The sequence below is a fragment of the Lates calcarifer genome, linkage group LG10, assembly GCF_001640805.2.
Source record: "Lates calcarifer isolate ASB-BC8 linkage group LG10, TLL_Latcal_v3, whole genome shotgun sequence".
In the NCBI taxonomy this organism is placed as follows: domain Eukaryota; kingdom Metazoa; phylum Chordata; class Actinopteri; family Centropomidae; genus Lates; species Lates calcarifer.
In genome coordinates, this window is record NC_066842.1 from 14,175,837 (window position 1) to 14,194,311 (window position 18,475).

Sequence of the window (18,475 nt, forward strand, 5' to 3'; positions counted from 1 at the left end):
GGAACACACTATTTGTTGGACAATTGGATTTTGGATGTTGCAGATTCAATAGTGTACACACCTCATACCTAATATGCCTAGTGCATTCATATTTTCAAACACTTCAAATGTGCATGTTCAATTTCAGGTGCTCTGTCTGCTTAATTGACATGATCAGAATCAGTTTGCACTGCACAACAGGATGTACACACATTAACATCCACATAAGATGTAGGGCTACACACACACATACACACGTTGTTAAATGATGGTTTCCCGCACTTGTGATCGATAGAGAGCCAGGAATGCTTGTATAAATAGTTACATTGCCGATAGACCCAGGTTATTGATTGCAGTGTAAATGAAAATCTTTATCAGATTAGAGACTGTTCTCAGCTGCTGGCAGGCAGGCTCAGGCCCTCAGCGCTCTCTGGCAGGACAGTGGACAGCTGCAGTGGGCAAGGGTCTGTGGCCTGTGACATAAACACAGTACATTAAAGCACTATCAGAGTGCCGATATGAGCCATATATCTTTAAGCTGCAGAGAGGGGGGTGGTGGGTGGCTACAGGAGAGAGGGAGAGGAGAAAGGGTGTTGGAAGGAGGAGGAGGAGGAGGGGGTTGGTTGAAGGAGAAGGTGAAAGGGTACATTAAGGTCTCTCCTTGATTAAAAAAGGTCAGTAATGAGATTGTGGGACACACACAGAGTAGGAGAGATGTATCTGTCTCATCTGGCATCCATCTGTCAGTCAGAGACCGGAGAGGAGGAGAGGCCCAATTTCTAATTTTTTTTTAGGAAGCTTCTGTAGTGATGCATGAATTGTGCTGGTGATTCAGAGTCTTTATGAAACCTCTTTTTATCAAATTTTTGGAAATTTTATCATTTACTCAAATGTTTATCATTTCTTGTGTATGACTAAAATGAACCTAATGATTTCAAAAAATCAGAAGAGGTGCAGTTTTAACATAAAGATTTTTAAACTTTGCTTGAAAATATTTGATTTTTAAATACACTCAACCTATATTAACGCATTAATGTTAATGTATGTGGGTGTGTTTCTACTGTGCAAGCAATGGGGCTTAGGGGACTGACACAATATTATACAATGAGGACAGGTCATAATACACTGCCATGTAACATCACAAAATATTGCCTCAAAAATGACCACAAATCAAAAAAAAATGTAGAAGCTTCACAAGTATTTGTTGTATTTTAGACTAAATTAGATTATACAGGCATTTAATATATTATCTCCACCCCTTGTGTTTGCACTGTGTGTTATAAAATGGCTTGTGCCTGACATAATATCTCTGTACTAATGCGTAGCAAAAGATGTAGAGACTGATACAATGGCTTTAAAAACTGTTCTTTTATCCGCTTTTATCTAAGTGTGGCAATTTAGTGGAAGCCCTTTAGCTCAGAAGCATTCCGTTCTTTATTTAATCCTATCCCCTGAGGAATATTATAGACCTCCTGCGTAGCCCTTACCCGCATTCCTCTACCTAGTTTAGTGCTCATGCTATTGATTTTCCCATTAAGGGCTAACGCTAACCCCTGAGTAACCAGCCTCTGTATTGCGCGCTGTGAAGGCTGTATTGAACAGATGCTATCCAGGGACTCTAATCAATGGCCTCCACTGTTATGCAATATTATTTACATGACTCATGTATTTCATTTTCTCCTCATTTTTTCTTCCCTTTTCTTCTGTCTCTGTCTGCCCTGCTCTACTTTCCTCTTTCTCTGTATCTGAAACTCACAGGTGGGGTAGTAATGCGTGGCAGCTGTAGCCTCTGGTATGGACAGCGGTGAGGGAGGAGGAGGGGATGGAGGGGGAGGAGAGGAGAGAGATGCTGACCTCAGTCCCCAGGCTTTATCTCTTCCTCTCCTGACCTGTGCGGTCATTCCCGAGCAGGGGTCATCCTCTCATACCTCAGCCATGGCCCCTGCCAAAGAGCCCCTGACCCTGCCTCAGCAGGAGGAGGAGGGCGCAGAGGGGTCCCAGGCTAGAGAAGAGACCCAGGGAGGTGAGCAGAAAGAGGGAGGCCGGCTTTCACAGGAGAATGGAGCATGTCAAAAGCAGGGGATGAAGGAAGACTTCGGGGAGGGATATTTGTCAGGGCAAAGGAAGGAAGAAGGGGAGGTGCATGTAGGTGTAGGAGAGGCGTCAGTTACAGGGGGCCTCCCAGAAGCCCTTAGCAGCAGAGGCGGAGAGGAGGAGAAGGAAGAGGAGGAGGCCATCTCAAACCAAAGCCAAACCAAATCCAAATGTTCTTTATTACCTCAACAGAGCCAGCACAGCTCTTCTTCCAGCACTGCAAAGGCCAGTGGCACACTCGACAGCAAAATAGCCACCTCTCCAAAGCCCTCCCCTTTTCTTTCCACCTCTCCAAAGCACTTCACTAGTCCGTCCTCCTCTTCTGCCCTGCTGAGCGAAACAGAGGTAAAAGACATTAAGGGAGATCAGGGCTGGATTTCTGGGTTTCCTCAGAGCTTTAAATCCCAGCAGTCTACTCTGGCTTTTCCACTGGCAGGTACAGAGCCTGCCAGCACACCTGCTGAGGATGATGGGCCGGCAGGGGTTCCTCACTCTTCCATTTCCAATGGAGATGGTGCCAAAGCTCCAGAACCAAATGACAGCCAGCTAGACACGGAGGTGGATGACGAGAGAGACAAAGAAGGAGAACAGAAAGAAGCTGTCCTTAAAAACCTCAACCAAGAACTCTCTCCTAATTCACTGACTAGTCACATGACCATAATGCACTCACGCAATTCCTGCAAGACCCTGAAATGCCCCAAGTGTAACTGGCACTATAAGTCTCAGCATACACTGCAAGTCCACATGAAGGAGAAACACCCGGAGACGGGAGGCCAGTGTGTGTGTGGCACCCCCGGGGGGAAGTGTGTGTGTGGCGGTGCAACACGAGGTGTGTGTGGGTATTGCAGTTCGGGGAAACCCCACCCTCGCTTGGCCCGTGGTGAAACCTACGCCTGCGGCTACAAACCATACCGCTGTGAGGTGTGTGACTATGCTACCTCATCGAAAGGCAACCTCAGCATACACATGCAGTCGGATAAACACCTTAATAACGTTCAAAATGGAGGACACTCAAACGGTCACATGCACACCTCTCACACTACCAACAACAGCAGCTCCTCCAATGGTCACACGGTGGATGAGCCGGCATACAAGCTCCCACTCTCTATTCCCACGCCTACTACCCAGCCTGCCAAGCTCACACCACCTGCACACTCTCACTCTCACGGTAAGCGGTGGCGATGTGATGTGTGTGACTATGAGACCAGCATTGCCCGCAACCTGCGCATACACACCACCAGCGAGAAACACACACATAACATGCTACGGCTCCAGAGAGGTTACTATCTGTCTCACTGCAGGAGCCTTGCACCGCAGCTTAAACACCTACAAAATACAAGTGAGTAACACATCACACCTCTTGCTGTCACCCACTGTTAAATTAGAAAATTTAAAAATTCTAACAGAGTTCCTCTCTTTGTTTTAGGTGCTGAGCTTTCCCTGAGCATGCGACTAACCGGTCAACAAGTCACAGAACAGCCAGTCACTCTTGGGTCTACGCTGACTCCTTCTCCCTCCCCCTCCCCGTCCCCCCCTCCAGCCCCATCTCTGTCCCCCACCGGACCGCTCTCTCAGGGCGTGTTCCAATGCCTTGTCTGCTCCTGCTTTTCGTCCGACAGCTTAGAGTCTGTGGAGCAGCACCTGAACGCCCCTCGCTCCCTCCCCCAGTCTGAGTGGTGCTCCCTGGTCGCCGGTGGCTGCCACTGCAGACTGTGTGGCTACACCACCCCACTGAGGGCCAACTTCTCCTTGCACTGCCAGACTGACAGACACCGCACCCGCTACCAGCTCGCTGCTCACCTCCAGGAGGGTGGGGACAGGGGTCAGGAGGGGGCCGCCCTTATTGCTAAGGGCAACCCCGTCCAGCTGAGGTGCAACCTGTGCGACTACGTGACCAGCAGTTTGGAGAAACTACGAGGACATTCCCTGAGTTCACACCACGAGGCCAGCGTCCGGGTTTACAGAGTCAGTACATATGCAAAAATAACCATAGGACGTTTTTGACATAAAATACATTTAGCAGTTTGTGATAATCACAACAGATTTGAGCCACGTTATCCAACCATAATAATTTTCATTCATTCTCTCCTTTCTTTAGTTCCTGCAGCAGTATGATGGTGAGGTGGATGGAGGTTCGTGGCTGTTCCATTGTCTCCTATGCAACCACTCCTCCTCTTCTAAACTCCAAGTACTCAAACACAGTCAAACCCCGACCCATCAGCAGAGGGAAGGGCTACTGCAGCTACAGCCAATGGGTGGAGAGGAGCTGGCAGCCATTTTTACCATCAGGAAAAGCCCTGATGGTGTCACAGGTGAGAAAGCGAACTGTGTGGGTGTATCTGCTTTCATGTTGCATGTGCTTGCTGCCATCAGAGCAGCAGACAGGGGGTTAAGATGAAAAGAGTGAGAAAATGAGTAATGGCTGTTGCTGAGATATTGATCGAGTAAATTGATTAGTCAATACACATCCTTGTTATATCCCCAATCACCCCTGACAACAGCTAACTAGCACCTGCTAATCAATGAACCAATACAAATCCCCTGGACAAGAATAGGGGGAGGTGGGGGCCAGTCACCACTCTGTGCAAAATAAAACATTGAATTTACATCATCTGGAGTGTGTGAACTGCCTACTCCCAACATCCAAAATGAGTAGAGTTTACACTTTATTTGTAAATTAAGTCCATCCTGTGATTTGTCTCTGTGTGGATTAAGACTTATTGAGGTGAACTGATGTGTTGTAAGTCCATATTACCTCCACTCCACCTCTGAGGAGAATCTAATGGAGAATCGATACTTGATCAATAGTGTATGGAGGGAAGGAAGAATGAGGTGTGGTCCAAAGACACTGGTCTTTTTGAAGGATGCTATCTGGAGGATAATATAAACTACAATTCTCCTGATAGTTTGTGAGAACATATTATACGAAACAGTATGTTTGCATAACAGTAAGTATGTGTCTTGTCCCCTCCCAGGAGAACTCAGTGAGGATATGGAAACTTCCAGTGAGACCACCACTGGTCCTTTGGAAACAACCAAAGACACATGTAACTTGGGGGCAAAGCAGATTTCTGAGGAGACAGGTAAAGAAGCTTGTTGATGCAAAATAAGTTAACACGTTTTACAACATAAAACTCAAATGATAGCATGACAATGTACTGTGTTACATACGTAAAATTAATCTGTTTACATGTTCATGTAAATTTGTACTTGAAGAAGAAACTAAGGGGGAGGAAAGAGAAAAGAGGGAGCCATTGCCCTCTGTCAAGCGTCCATCTTCTGGATGCAGGGAAATGGAAAACTCCATCTCAACCAAACGCCCTAGAATACACCAGCAAAATGAGAACCAGCAGGTGAGTGAGCTGACACACATTTTAATAATTTAAGTATGCCCATGTGCAGTGGACATAATAAATGCAGTCCTGGGTTAGAAGACATGTCAGTCGCTTGTGTAATCTCACAAAACCATGCACACCTGTGCTCACTTGTTGCTTTCTAATTAAAACACACTGACCATTCTTCTCTCTTGTCTCATCTTTTAGACTGTCCAGTGCCCTTTGTGCCAGGTTAAACTCCCATACACACACCTTCGACAGCATCTTACACATGTGCACAGTGTGGCGCAAGACTGCGTGGACAAGCTCATCAGCGCAGTAAGTATATGCAAGTGTGTATTTGTTGTATTTGCATGTATCAGGAAGCTAAAAAAAATAAAAGAGAAGGCAAAGCGATGGGGGATGGGGGAGAATGAAATGTAGGGAGACAATTCCATTAAGAAGGCACCAGAGAGAAAGGCAGCGCTTTTTTTAATGCATGTTTAAGTAGCTCCTCGCTATCATCTTTGATGCAGCCGTGCATTCTGTGTGTATGTGTATGCACGTCTTTTAGAGTGGAAGAGAGAGGGTTTGACTGAGTGAGTGAGGGAAAAGCCAGTCTTTCTATAATGCATGTTTAAGTAGCCCTCTATTACCAGAAGTGCAGTCAAGCTAAAAAGGGGCCCCCATGCTTTTTACTGTGTCTCTCCAACTAACAAAGACTGGTCATCTATCCACATCACCATCCTCCATCTCCCTGGCCCGTATGCTAAGTGGCCTTTGTCTCTTGCTCTCCTCGCCTCCACTTCACTGACTGCTTTTCACCCTTTCTCCCCTCTGCTGTCCCTCCCTCCCCCTCCAGCTACTCCTATCATTCCTATTCTGCAATCTCTGTCCCTGCCCCTCCCTTTCTGTCTCTCCCAAGCTCTCTTCTTATGCGTTACCCCTCCCTTACTCGCGCTCTCTCTCCAAGGCAGTTTTTTTTGTTCATTGCCCCATACTTCCTCCCTCCCTCTTCTTGCTCTCTCTCTTTTTCATATTCTGCACCCCTTAACCCCCCACCACCACCACCACCATCATCCTCCTCCCTCCTTCCCCTCCTACCCCTCCCTCACTCTCTCTGATAGTAATTGAGGTTCATTAATTCAGACTGAGGTGATGATGGCCATTATGTACCTTGCTTTCCAATTACGGTCTCTAGATTAAGCCTGACCTTCAGTTTTCGCTGCAGTGTGTGTGTGTGTCTGTGTGAGTGTGTGTGCGTGCGCGTGGTTGTTCCTCTCTTTCTCTCTTATGAAGCTGTTATGCAGAGAAAACTCTTGTCATGTAAATCTCATCTTTAGCTGTTCGTCCTTTCCTTAGGGTAGCTAGCTGTTCACGTAGATATAGTATTTGCTCTCAGTGCTTGAAGCTGTGGAGATGGAGGTTTTCTATATGAAGAATGATTTTAAATAAATTCATTATTCACCTCTGTAAAGTTTTATTAAACCCTTGGGGCATGTTGGAGGGTGCCGTAGGAGCTGAAGGGCAAACCCACATATCTCCACCATATACACTTATTACCAAATTGATGTGCCTAGCTGCCTATACTGCTGTGCAGGCAAGTGCAAGATGTAACGATACACTTACAGATTCACGCTTTAATGTTTTATGATATTAGGATGGGGAGTGCAGGCGCTCCATGTTTATACATCTTGATATTTGCTTGCTATTATGCCGTACAATTAAACATGTTTTATTCATAATGTTGGATTAAGAAAATATGGTAATACCCCATATTTCTTTTATTCTAAATCTGTAAAACAAAACTGAGTGTAACTACAATAAAATGAAAATAAGAAAGGGAAGAAGGAAACCAAGGAAGACCAAAACTGACAGACCATTACATTTTCTTTCTTCCAGGTCACACCACCCATGGAACAACCACAGCCTCAGCTGGAGACTGAAGTACAGACTGACTCGTGCACAGATGATATTCAGAAAAATAAAATCGCCAAGAACAACAATGCAAATAGTTCCCATACTGCTGATTCTGTTGCCTCTGTTGATTCACAGAAAAACAAAGGTTGGTGTAACAGGCATGATAAAAATGACCACAATCTAGGCATTAATTAAAAATTATTATTACCAAACAATGTCCTGTTCATCTGTGTAAGATATATGGTCTTGTTGGCGTAATGTTACTGAAAAATTATTTTAAATTCACAATCACTATTCCTGTGCATTTGCAGGCATTTCAGTGGCAAACACTGAGGGAGATGTAGCCGCACCCAAAGATGTCACAGCTCTACTTACCCCACCCCTAGAAGACAACACCACTCACCCTTCCAATGGCAGACTGGCTCCTCAGTCCCCGACTCAGATCCCCCCCTCCTCACCACCCACCTCCCCACCTAGCGATCCCCCTTCCCTCTCTGATCGCCATGGTTACCGGTTCCGTTGCAGCAGGTGCAGTCTGGCGTTCCCCACTCAGGAGAAGCTCCAGCTGCACTGGCAGTACCATGCCATGAGGGCGGCGACAGAGTGCCCCCTCTGTTCTAGACAATGCCGCAGTCAGGAGGCCCTGCAGAGACACATGCAGAACACACATTCACAGCTAGACAACACACAGGGGCAGAATACACTCTTACCGCCTCATACTACTCAATACATGGAGCATAATAAGAGTTCAGTTCAGCAAGAGTTTAGCTTATCGCCTCAAGTGGGTCAAGAGGCTGGAGAGGGCGAGGATGAACAGGTAGAGGAAGAAGCACTGGGCATGGAGGGAAAGGAGGAACAAAAAGAAGTTAAAATTAAAGAGAAGGACATGGTTGCTGAAGTTGATGGAGGTGAGGAAGATTTAACTGAGCCAGAGAAAGAGCAACATGAGGAGATGATATCAGAGCCTAGCTCTCTTCTCAAAAAGAGCTCTAACCCTACAATGGACCGCTATCTGGATCCATCCAGGCCCTATAAATGCACAATATGTTCAGAATCTTTTACTCAAAAAACCATTCTTCTGGTCCATTTTAACTCTGTGTCCCATCTCCACCGAGCCAGAAGAGCCCTGCAGGATTCTGGCGCAGGTGTTGCTGCCCCTGAGGCTCCCCGTGGCCCAGATCCTAGACCCTACCGCTGCAAACTCTGTGGCGTGGGCTATAGCCAGAGCTCCACACTAGACATACACCTTCGCTCTGTCCTTCATCAGACTAGAGCTCGTGCTGCCCAGAATCCAGCTCCACAGACTCCAGCATCTACTGTAGCTGTTCCAGTGTCAGTCTCCACTACTGCTACTCAGCCTGCTAACACCAGAGAAGAAATATCCAAGAGTTTGCCTTTCACCAAGAGGCCAGATGTCGTAAGCTCTTCAGCATCTTTGCTTTTAGGACCTGGGTTAGCGGCCGAGGCCCAGCCAACCCTCTCTAACCCAACTGACAGCCAGCAGGCTAAAAGGAGAGTGGCAGAGCTTCTAGCATCACGAAACCAGCTAATGCTAATACAGCAGCAGCAGTTAGCCCAAGTTCAGGCACAGGCCCAAGCTCAGTTACAACAACACACAGCTCTCCTGCAGTCCCAAGTGATACAGCACCTTCCCTTAGGGCCAGATAATCTCCTTAAACAACACTTCCCCCTGAGTCCAGACAACTTGCTCTCTCTGCAGCAACAGCTTCTTCTGCCTTTTTACTTGTCAGGAGACATGAAACTTGACATGAGCCCAGAACTTGGTCAGTTAATATCTGTCAACTCCATCCCAAAAGAACAGGTTAAGGCAGAGGCTAAAAATGAGTTCCCAGCTCAAGGTGATGAGAAACAAATCCCGAAACAAAGTTCAAACTCAGCTGTTAACCAACCTAAGGATCATGTGCACTGTGAAGCCAAGGTTGAAGCAGTCTGCAGCAATTCTTGCCCCGAGAAAGAAAAGGAAGAAATACAAGTTCCTGCTGTTAAAAATGAGAGTCAGAAGGAGGAAACTGATTCCTCCTCATTTAATCTTCATGGACAGCAGTGTCCTCCTCCCAGAGTGCCCTATGCTGCTGCGAATGGGGAGCCTCTTAGAGCCCTGCTGCAGAGTTACGGCTATGAGTTGGCACTGCAATATACACAAAGTAGACACAGACACCAGCAGCAGATAGCAACTCAAATGACACCTGATAAACCTGACCGTAACCAGATGGAGGTATGCTTAGAGGAGGAAAGATATGAGTTAAGTGAACTAAAGGATGGGAAGATTGAAGGCTGTAACAAGGATAAGGTAGTAGAAGTCAATGGAGAGAGAGATAGCCTGCCACAAGAGAGAAGGCAGAACAGAGATGAGGAATCAGAGAAAACATGCTGTGGAGGTGGAGAAAAGTGTAGAGACTGTGGCAAGTTTTTTTCAGATGCCTTGATTTTAAAAAGCCACCAGGAGTACATCCACAGGATGCTGTTTCCTACTGCTGCACTGGAGAGGTTTTCCAGGAAATACAGGCTGCAGTATGACCAGATGTACCCAATCACACAGCCTAAATCTGGGGAGAATTCAACTACTTGCTCCCAAGCTGCAGCCTCGGCCCCAGTTCCAGACACATCCTCCGAATCAGAAGCAGCAACAGAGTCAGCTAAGCCTCAAGTTAAAACGCTGGCACCCTCACCTGTACCCTCAGTTTCAGATCCCATAACCAAAACATGTGCTACTGCTACAGACCTAACATCAACTGCCCCTGCAGTTTCTTCTCCTTCATCCCCTTTGCAACCTCAAGAATCTCCACAACAGGAGACACCCATCCCAGGCACATCTGCTTCAGCTACTTCTCAAACCACATCCCCAGCAAAGTCCATACCTCTTCCCTTACCTAAAATACCTATGCTGCCTCTATCCTTGCCCCAGCTTCCAATACCCTCACTGCCTTTATCCAAGCTTCCCCTACCACCAATTCCTTTTCCAATGGAGCTACCTCTCCTCTCTCCAGTTGTAATGCAGTCTGTGGCTCTCCAGTCTCAACCTTGGTTAGACTCAAGTATGAACCCTGAACTAGCAAAACTCTACCAATCTCAACTCAACCCAGCACTGCTGGGGCAACAGCCACAGGTTAGTCCAGCTTTGCTTACCCCACAATCCCAGCTCAGTCCGGCTTTGCTCAGTCAGCCTCCACAGCTTAATCCTGCATTGCTGGGTCAACCATCCCAACCCAGCCCCATTCAAACAGGCCTACAACCCCAAGTCAGCCCAACAACACTTGAACAGCAGCAGGGTAAGAGAACTCGAACACGAATCTCTGAGGAGCAATTGACTGTTCTGAGGAGACACTTTGATATTAACAGCCTCCCAAGTGATGAAGAGATTAACAAGATGTCTGCTCTGTCTGGTCTGCCTCACAAAGTCATCAAACACTGGTTCCGCAACACCCTATTTAAAGAGCGCCAGCGAGACAAGGATTCCCCTTATAATTTTAATAATCCCCCAACCACAGCCTTGGAGGAGTGCAGAGAGGAAGTAGCACAAAACCAAGCTCTCACACTTTCTCCATGCTCACTGTCCCCAGGCCTCTCAGCTAACATCTCCCCACAGTCTCAGACAACAGACCTCCAGAGAGGAGAGCCCCATAGGGGTCGGCGTTCTTCCCGAACCCGCTTCACGGAGCAACAGCTGGAGACCCTGCAAGGGGTGTTTGAAGCCACTCCCTACCCCAGAGAGGAAGAATATGACAGATTGTCTGCTCTGTTGTCTCTCCCTAACAGAGTAATAGTCGTATGGTTCCAAAATGCTAGACAGAGAGCCCGTAAAAATCAAGACCGGGGGACAGATGAGGGATTAGAAGGGAAGAGCCACCTTGATAATATTCACAGACCGAGAAATGGCTGCCTCAAGAATGATGATGATAACGAGGATAACAGCTGTGGAGATGATGGACAAGGTGACTCTCAGAATGAAAACTCCATGGATCTGACTTATGAGTATTACACCCACCCTGACTCACCTGTCCTTGACACATCCAATAACTGCACAGAAAGTGAGCATCAAACAGCCAAAGGTGAACCAACACATGTAACAGGGAAACAAGAGGATAAAACAATTTCTCCTCAGGCTGACAAAAGCCCAGCTCTTGTTCAAACTCAAAATGGAATTTCTGATGCAGACATCCAGCGTAAGGAAATTGTTCCGGCCTTGAAAACAGGGTCCTCTTTGCAACCTGAGCCCAAGCTGCAACCAGAAAGTACCCCAGAAAGATCCCAACCTTGCTCTTCCTCCTATTCACAAAAAACACTACACGTCATCCCATCTATGTCTCATTCCAGCCAGGGGCATACTCACAGTCCCCCCTCTGATCAAACTCTTGAAAAACCTGCTGATCCATCACCCAGCCTCCCCTCTGCTCCAGAGTCTGAAACAAGCCACGCTTGGCTGCCTGATGCCACCTCTGGCCTATCTGCTGAAACCCAGCCACAAACCCAGCTCCAACTCCAAACCCAGGCTCAGTTCCAGTGCAGTCTCTGTCCAGTGTCCTTGCCATCATTCCAGCTGTGGCAGGAGCATCAAACCAGGCACCTCCTGGCAGCTCAGTCCCAGGTACAACTCCTCCACTCTGGCTTCCCAGACCGGACCATGCCTTACATGATGCTTCACCCCAACCACACCCTGATGGCCAGCCAAATGCTTTCAGGTGCTATGTCTCAGATGCATCCTAATCCCACACATCCTATGGTTTCACATTTAAACAGCATGCAACTTAAGAACGCACTCTCTGATCACTCGAGTAATGTCCTCACCAGCCTCTCTCAAAGTTCCCTGACCCCTATGAAGCAGAGTGCAAAGCTCATATCAGAAACCAGTATGGAAGGCCAGAGGGGTGGTAGAGAGGTTGAAGAAGAGCACAGAAGAGATAAGCGCCAGAGAACCACCATCACCCCAGAACAGCTTGAAGTGTTGTATCAGCGCTACAGCTTGGACTCTAACCCCACCAGAGGAGTCCTGGAAAGCATTGCACGAGATGTGGGCCTTACAAGACGTGTGGTTCAGGTACTTTATGGATATTTGTTGTGTCTGAATATATGTGAATGTTTAAGAGAGAGGGACAAAGACAGAGAAAATAGCATAATATAGTATATTTCAGATTTTTAAACACACTGGTTTTTCCCTCACAGGTCTGGTTTCAGAATACTCGAGCCAGAGAAAGAAAAGGACAGTTTCGGTCAATGGGGCCAGGATCCAGTTTCAGCTTGGGTTTGAACCACCTGCGTTGCCCATTCTGCAGGGCTCTGTTCAAGGTAAAGAGTGCTCTGGATGCCCATATGAGGTCACGTCATTGGGCAGAGGCTGAAAGAGCAGGCTACAACTTATCAACGAGTAATGGATCCAGTGGGCAGATTGGGATGGCTATGTCATCTGTCATGGACAGACCAGGGCCATCTGTCTCCTCCAACCCTATCCCAAACCTTGGCTATGTCATCAGCAACAAAGAGTTAACTGTGAAGCCACCTGTGACCTCTTTGTCCTCAACCATGGATTTGAACAACCCAGAGGAGGATGATGACTATGAGGAAGATGATGAGGAGTACCCATGTGAGGAGGGTTCCAGTATGGCTGACCAAGACTCTCCTAGTCCTGAGGGATCTGGGGGTCCAAGCTCAGATTGGGGTGAGACGCAAACTCTGCAGCAGCACCACCACCATCAGCAGCAGCGCCAAAGGACACAGATGAGTCACTTCCAGATACTCCAGCTCAGAGACTTCTACAGGAGCCATCGTACACCCAATCGGCATGAGTGTGAGGCACTGGGCCAGGAGTTGGGACTGCCTCACCGTGTGGTGCAGGTAAATGTTACAAATGCTAAAGACATCATAAAATATGATTTGATCTTCATTTTTAAAGATTAAATGCATTCAAATCAGAGCAATTAAAATTTTCAAGGGTAATAGCTAATATGTATGTATTTATTTATTTATTTATATTAACAGGTGTGGTTCCAGAACGCCAGAGCCAAGGAGAAGAGGGCCAGGAGCCTGAGCTCTGACTCTGCAGAGAGGGAACAGGCTGAGCTGTCTGCAGGAGCAGGGGAAAGAGACAGAGCTTAAAGAGGCAGACCAAGGTCCCCTTGCTTCCTTCTACTCTAGTTTTCCCCCAAACCCCTCCTGCACCTGCTGTCAACCTCTAAACATACACCCTGTCCACTTTGCTGCCAAACCTGTAACCTGAACACCCCAAAGATGCAGAGCCACAGTGGCCCAAAGAGAAACTCTCTCAACTGAAAGTAGGAGAGAGCCCAAACCAAGCCCTCTCTACCACAGCTTTCCTCTTTTCATATTGTTCTTAAACTCTTCCCTGGTCTGTCCTTTCTTGTTGAAAAGAGCTCCTCTCTCTATTCCGTCAGACACCTTACTACAACCAAACACCAACTTGATAAAAACCAACCAGATGCCACAGAGGCCAAAGAGCATTCTCCAAGTATGTGACCTCACTGCCCAGCTAGACCTGCAGTCTACCTCTCAGTCTGCATGACAGACTCACAGTGGGCCCTCCACCAGACAGTGCTAGATGACTAGCTGTGTAGCATGTAGTGCCAGTCTGTGCAAGACTGGAAAATAAACTGTCAAAGAGATTTTAGTGTAAATAGAGAGCTCCAAAAGATAAACTTGAAGAAAAACAAAGCAGTTAACAGTGGATTAAGAAGAAGAAGGAAAAAAAGGAATAATACCCTTGAAATAGACTGAGGTATTCGCATAGAGCTTTTGTAAAGACTGACTCAGATTCCAAAGCTCGTAACCAAAATTTTACATGTCTGTGGATTTAGTTTCAACATGTTTGTTTTCAATAACAAACTGCAGAGCTGACGTCTGTACGGTGAAGGGGTGAGATCTGCAGCTGGCATAGGTAAGCCCGGTACCGATAGACTGATACGGTGCTAGGATGCAGCTTCACCCTCCACAAGCCAATGATGAGTCTTCTGTTGTACATGTACACCTTCTATATTCCTTTAGTGGATAACAGCCCAAATAGCACAGAACGTAAAGGCCAGTTTGTCCTGAAAGGGGCAAACTATTTTTTATAGCACTCAACCATTATGCTGTATATGAAAACTTTAACCAAACTCAAATTTACATTGTGTGTGTTTAGTAATAGTTTCTTAATATAAATCTTATGGATTGAGATAAACTGTCTTGCTTCGATATAATAGTGTCATGATTATGAAAAGATTATGACAGCTTTGATATGTTCAGGCAAGGTGACTTACTGCCTTTCCATTCTATTTGAATATACCAATGGCTTACCAATGTTATGTGATTAATGTAAAGCTTTCTATGCTCAGGTCAACAGCTCAACATGGCTCCGCTTCAAATGTGATCTTAATACTGTATTTTTCTGTTTTTAAAACAGAATACACATGGTTTAACCTTGGACTAAGTATTAAAAAAGATATCTACAAAAACATCTCTGTATTTCAAAGATCTGAGCTTTTCACCTTTGAGTAATAGATTGTTACAAAAACCTTATTGAAACTAAAGTGTTTAATAGTGTGAGGGGTAAATGTACAGTATTTAGCTTTTGTATGGTTGACTCAAGACTTCATTGGATGTTTGAGACATAGCTCCCTTTTCCACTTACAGATAGGGAGCTACTGCGCAAAGCTGAGAAAAAAAAACTTTGGATGTTATTGATGTTATTTTTGTACACTTAATTTATTTTCCCTCTTTATCCCTCCCTTCCTGCTTTCCTCTTTTTCTCTCTACCTTTCTTCCTCTGTTCATTTGCAACCAGTCCTTATTCTAACTGTAATAATGATAATATAACAATAATAGCTAAACAATAATTAATGCTTTAAGACAAAAATCCAAAGACGTGATAATACTTTAACCATATGACCTACAAAAATAAGCGCTACTGTTTACTTGACGATGTACTGCTGTTTTTAAAGAAGGAAGGAGTCCCTATATCTAAGCTACTGTTTTCTGCCTCTCATAAGCACACTGGAGACTGTAACCAAAACCCCAAACTAGAGCCATGGCAGTCTGTAATATAGCGGTTAAAGAGTTTTACTTCTCTTGAGAAATGTTGCAGTTTATTTTTCTTTCTTTTTTACCATAGTGTTGAACTTCAGCCCTTAAGGATGTCCAGTTTGCTGCTAATGTACTGTAGTTTCTAACGATACTGTAGAAAGATGCATGCTCTGATCGCTTTACCACTAGGCTTTAATGACTACAAACTGTAATGATACCTGTGATGCTGTTGATAAACTGCTCCTCTGTTATTCTGTTGAAAACAAATGGATATGTGGGGCTCAATTCCATCAAGTTTGTTTTCAGTATCCTGTTAATTACCCCTACTCAGAAGATAAAAATGGCTTTCGTAATACTAGAAGTATTTTTTCACCCTTCCAGTTTCAGAGAAACCTGCTTGGGGCATTAATTTCTCAATACTTATGGAGGTACTGCATAGCTATTTGAAGGAGTTCAGCCCCAAACCTTCCGCTGGTATGGTGTCAGTCTTTTCTGTGTTGCAATGTCTCTAGTCCATTTCTCCAGCTAAAACAGCTTTGCTGAACTCAGACTGACATCACAGCCTATCTTCCAAAGGATGTGGACTGACTGATAACTCTGTCATGTTTTGTTCTTAAACTAACCAATGTTTACGACAATACCAATGAGCTTTCTTCTGTACAGAAATGTGCATTCCAAATACCACAAAGGCAGTTGTTTTGTATACTGATTATTTTAAATTTAATTTCTCTCATATTCTCTTGATCTTAGTGACTGTAAGATGTACATATTGGGGTCCTCTATGGTGAAGGGACTCTGTTATCCTTACTGTAGGTAAAAGTATTCTTTTCATTTTTTTCTGGATATGTTGTTGCCATAGTGATGACCAAAAAGATACCTGTGATGTGCACCTGTCCTTATGTCCTGCTCCAGTGGTTTAGTGTGTCTCTATTCTCTCCTTCCCCCAGTTCTCCCTTACTGGTGTGTGTTTCTCTTCCTTTCCTTCCCCATACTCCACTGAGCTAATAAAGTCTGCTTTGGTGCACGCTCTGGTGTCATCCCTTTGGTGTAACTGAGAGGAGCCATTTTGTGAATGCTGTGGTATGTGAGGGTGTCTGCCTGTTATATACGTGTTTCATATTCCAGGTTGTATGTTCAGTGGTAGTGTGTGTCTGGCTTGGAGGGTTCTGATGTGCAACTGTGAGTGTGTAACACGGCTGTGTGTGGAAGGTGTTTGGTGAATGGAGCCGTGACCTCTGGGGTCACTTCATTAATTACATCTGTGACATTCAGCCAGATGAGTTTCCTTTGTGACTAAATGATATGATGAATATTAACGACCTCGGATGAATTACACTGCTGCTCCTGCTGCTGCTGATGATGATAATGTGTTTTATGACTATGGGAGAGAGGGGAGGAAAATTGCACACTACAGCACATTTAGGAAACACCAGATTTTCATATGCAACATTTCAAAGACCACAGTGTAGGTTGGTAGAGCAGATTTTATTATTTTGTTCTTGTTTGTGTTAAATTTTGCAGTGGTTCATGAGATAACTTGCCAGAGACTAAAAAAAGTTAAATGAACACAGGAATGTGTGTTCATTCAGGGTCTCAAGCACAAATTGGTAACTGCTTCATGCTTTGTCTTAGCAGCAAGCCATTCATTTAAACACTGCAGAGAAATAAAACAACAGGAAACATAACCGTGTAACAGGCTGAAGTTGGGGATGCGGGGATGAGACAAACACATACATGGAGAGAACAATAGCAAAGTAAACACAGAAGAGGGCTTGAGATAGCTTCGTAGCTTGATGATAGCCATCTTAGAAAGTCATCCTGATAAAGTGATCCCCCACCATTTCTCCTTCTCCCTGTCCTCCCCCTCTTAATCAAATGAGTACTGTGCAGCTGGTGGGGTTGCGGCAAAAAGGGGTACGAGTGTGTGTGTGGAGAGGAGGAGGTGGTGGTGGTGGTGGGGCTTTGAGGGATGGCGTGAAATTATTGCCTGCTGGTGTATATGTGTCGCTGGGGGTAGCGGAGTAGAGTAGGGGGTTGGGCTGGGGCTGAGGGGGGGTGTAATGTCATTGCCTGCTGGTGTATCTGTAGTGGGGGCTCATTTAGATTTAGATTGGTTATGTGAGGAGAGAGCTGAAAGGCCAGCTCATGTTTATGCATGAATCCCAAAGCATGCTGCTGTGGTGGAGCCCTGAGTTAAAGAGACAGAGCTGAAATACATTCAGCACATTTAGAAACAGCTCTGCTTCTTTGGATAAGGCTTCAGACGAAGCGACGCTGTGCTATCTGATACATTTCAATCAGTGTGCGTCTTGTGTAGGCCTGTTATGGCATTCATTTGTCTGTCTGAGCCTACTTCTTTTTATGCAGATAGATTACACCTCTGTCCAAATATACATCACACTGCTTCTTTTAATCTAAAAAAAATTATCTTGTTTTAGTTTTAAAAATGTGAGCATCACCATGCACTGCCCGACAATTGCTTTGAGAGAGAGCTACACACAGCACACTGATGCTTCCTACATTACACTCACTCATACACCAAGAGTAATCAGTAAATGTCTTTGAAGGAGAGTTTGTTCAGCACTTCATCAGGTATAAAGTGGTTTTTATTTGGAAATGTGGTCCCTATCCATCTTTTAAATGACTTTTTAATGGTCGTCACACCATCCTAATCAATCATGTGGCAGAGCTAGCCTGCAAGCGCAAATACAGTCTATTTATAATTCCCACATTCGGCTGCAAAATCTGACTCTCTGCCTTCTTAGTACTGTACACAGACAGAAAAATCAGTGAAACTGTCTTTCTGTTTTTGTGAATACATTAGAAAGACCTTCAAGACCGATCTCCAGCATCCTGCTTATGAGGTACCCTGTGTAATCTATCTTTATATTGTATTGGTACTTTATAGACCTCTCTCAAAGGTTGGATAGTATAACTTTATTTTAAAAATCTGCTGTTTATTGTCATTCTTAGGTGTCTTTACATTCAGGCCCTCACTTTTTTTGTGACCCCCTCACCATCCCCCATCCAGGCATGCCCCTGTTGGCCCCCCTTCAGTACTTTACATCTATAATGAGATACAAATACGCATCAGCAGGACAGTGTCTACGCCACGCGTCACTGTGTGAATATTACTC

The 18,475-nt window shown here is 45.4% G+C and overlaps 1 protein-coding gene and 1 long non-coding RNA gene across 4 annotated transcripts in view; one reads left to right on the forward strand and one right to left on the reverse strand.

Annotated features, from left to right (window-relative positions):
- LOC108875192 (uncharacterized) overlaps positions 1 to 18,475 on the reverse strand; it is a 30,798-nt gene that overhangs the window by 4,575 nt on the left and 7,748 nt on the right. For 2 of the 3 annotated variants that reach the window (XR_007813977.1, XR_007813978.1), the window contains exon 4: positions 7,819 to 7,950. The exons of the other annotated variant lie outside the window; for it this stretch is intronic. This is a non-coding gene — a long non-coding RNA (uncharacterized LOC108875192). The remainder of the gene's footprint in view (positions 1 to 7,818; positions 7,951 to 18,475) is intronic. 3 annotated transcript variants of the gene reach the window in all.
- On the forward strand, positions 308 to 16,362 carry LOC108875128 (zinc finger homeobox protein 3). The gene is made up of 10 exons (XM_018663817.2): positions 308 to 3,412; positions 3,500 to 4,038; positions 4,172 to 4,385; positions 5,049 to 5,156; positions 5,290 to 5,426; positions 5,616 to 5,726; positions 7,290 to 7,452; positions 7,619 to 12,363; positions 12,489 to 13,157; positions 13,302 to 16,362. Exons 1-10 carry the CDS (start codon positions 1,774 to 1,776, stop codon positions 13,416 to 13,418), a joined length of 8,442 nt encoding a protein of 2,813 aa, XP_018519333.1. The 5' UTR covers positions 308 to 1,773; the 3' UTR covers positions 13,419 to 16,362.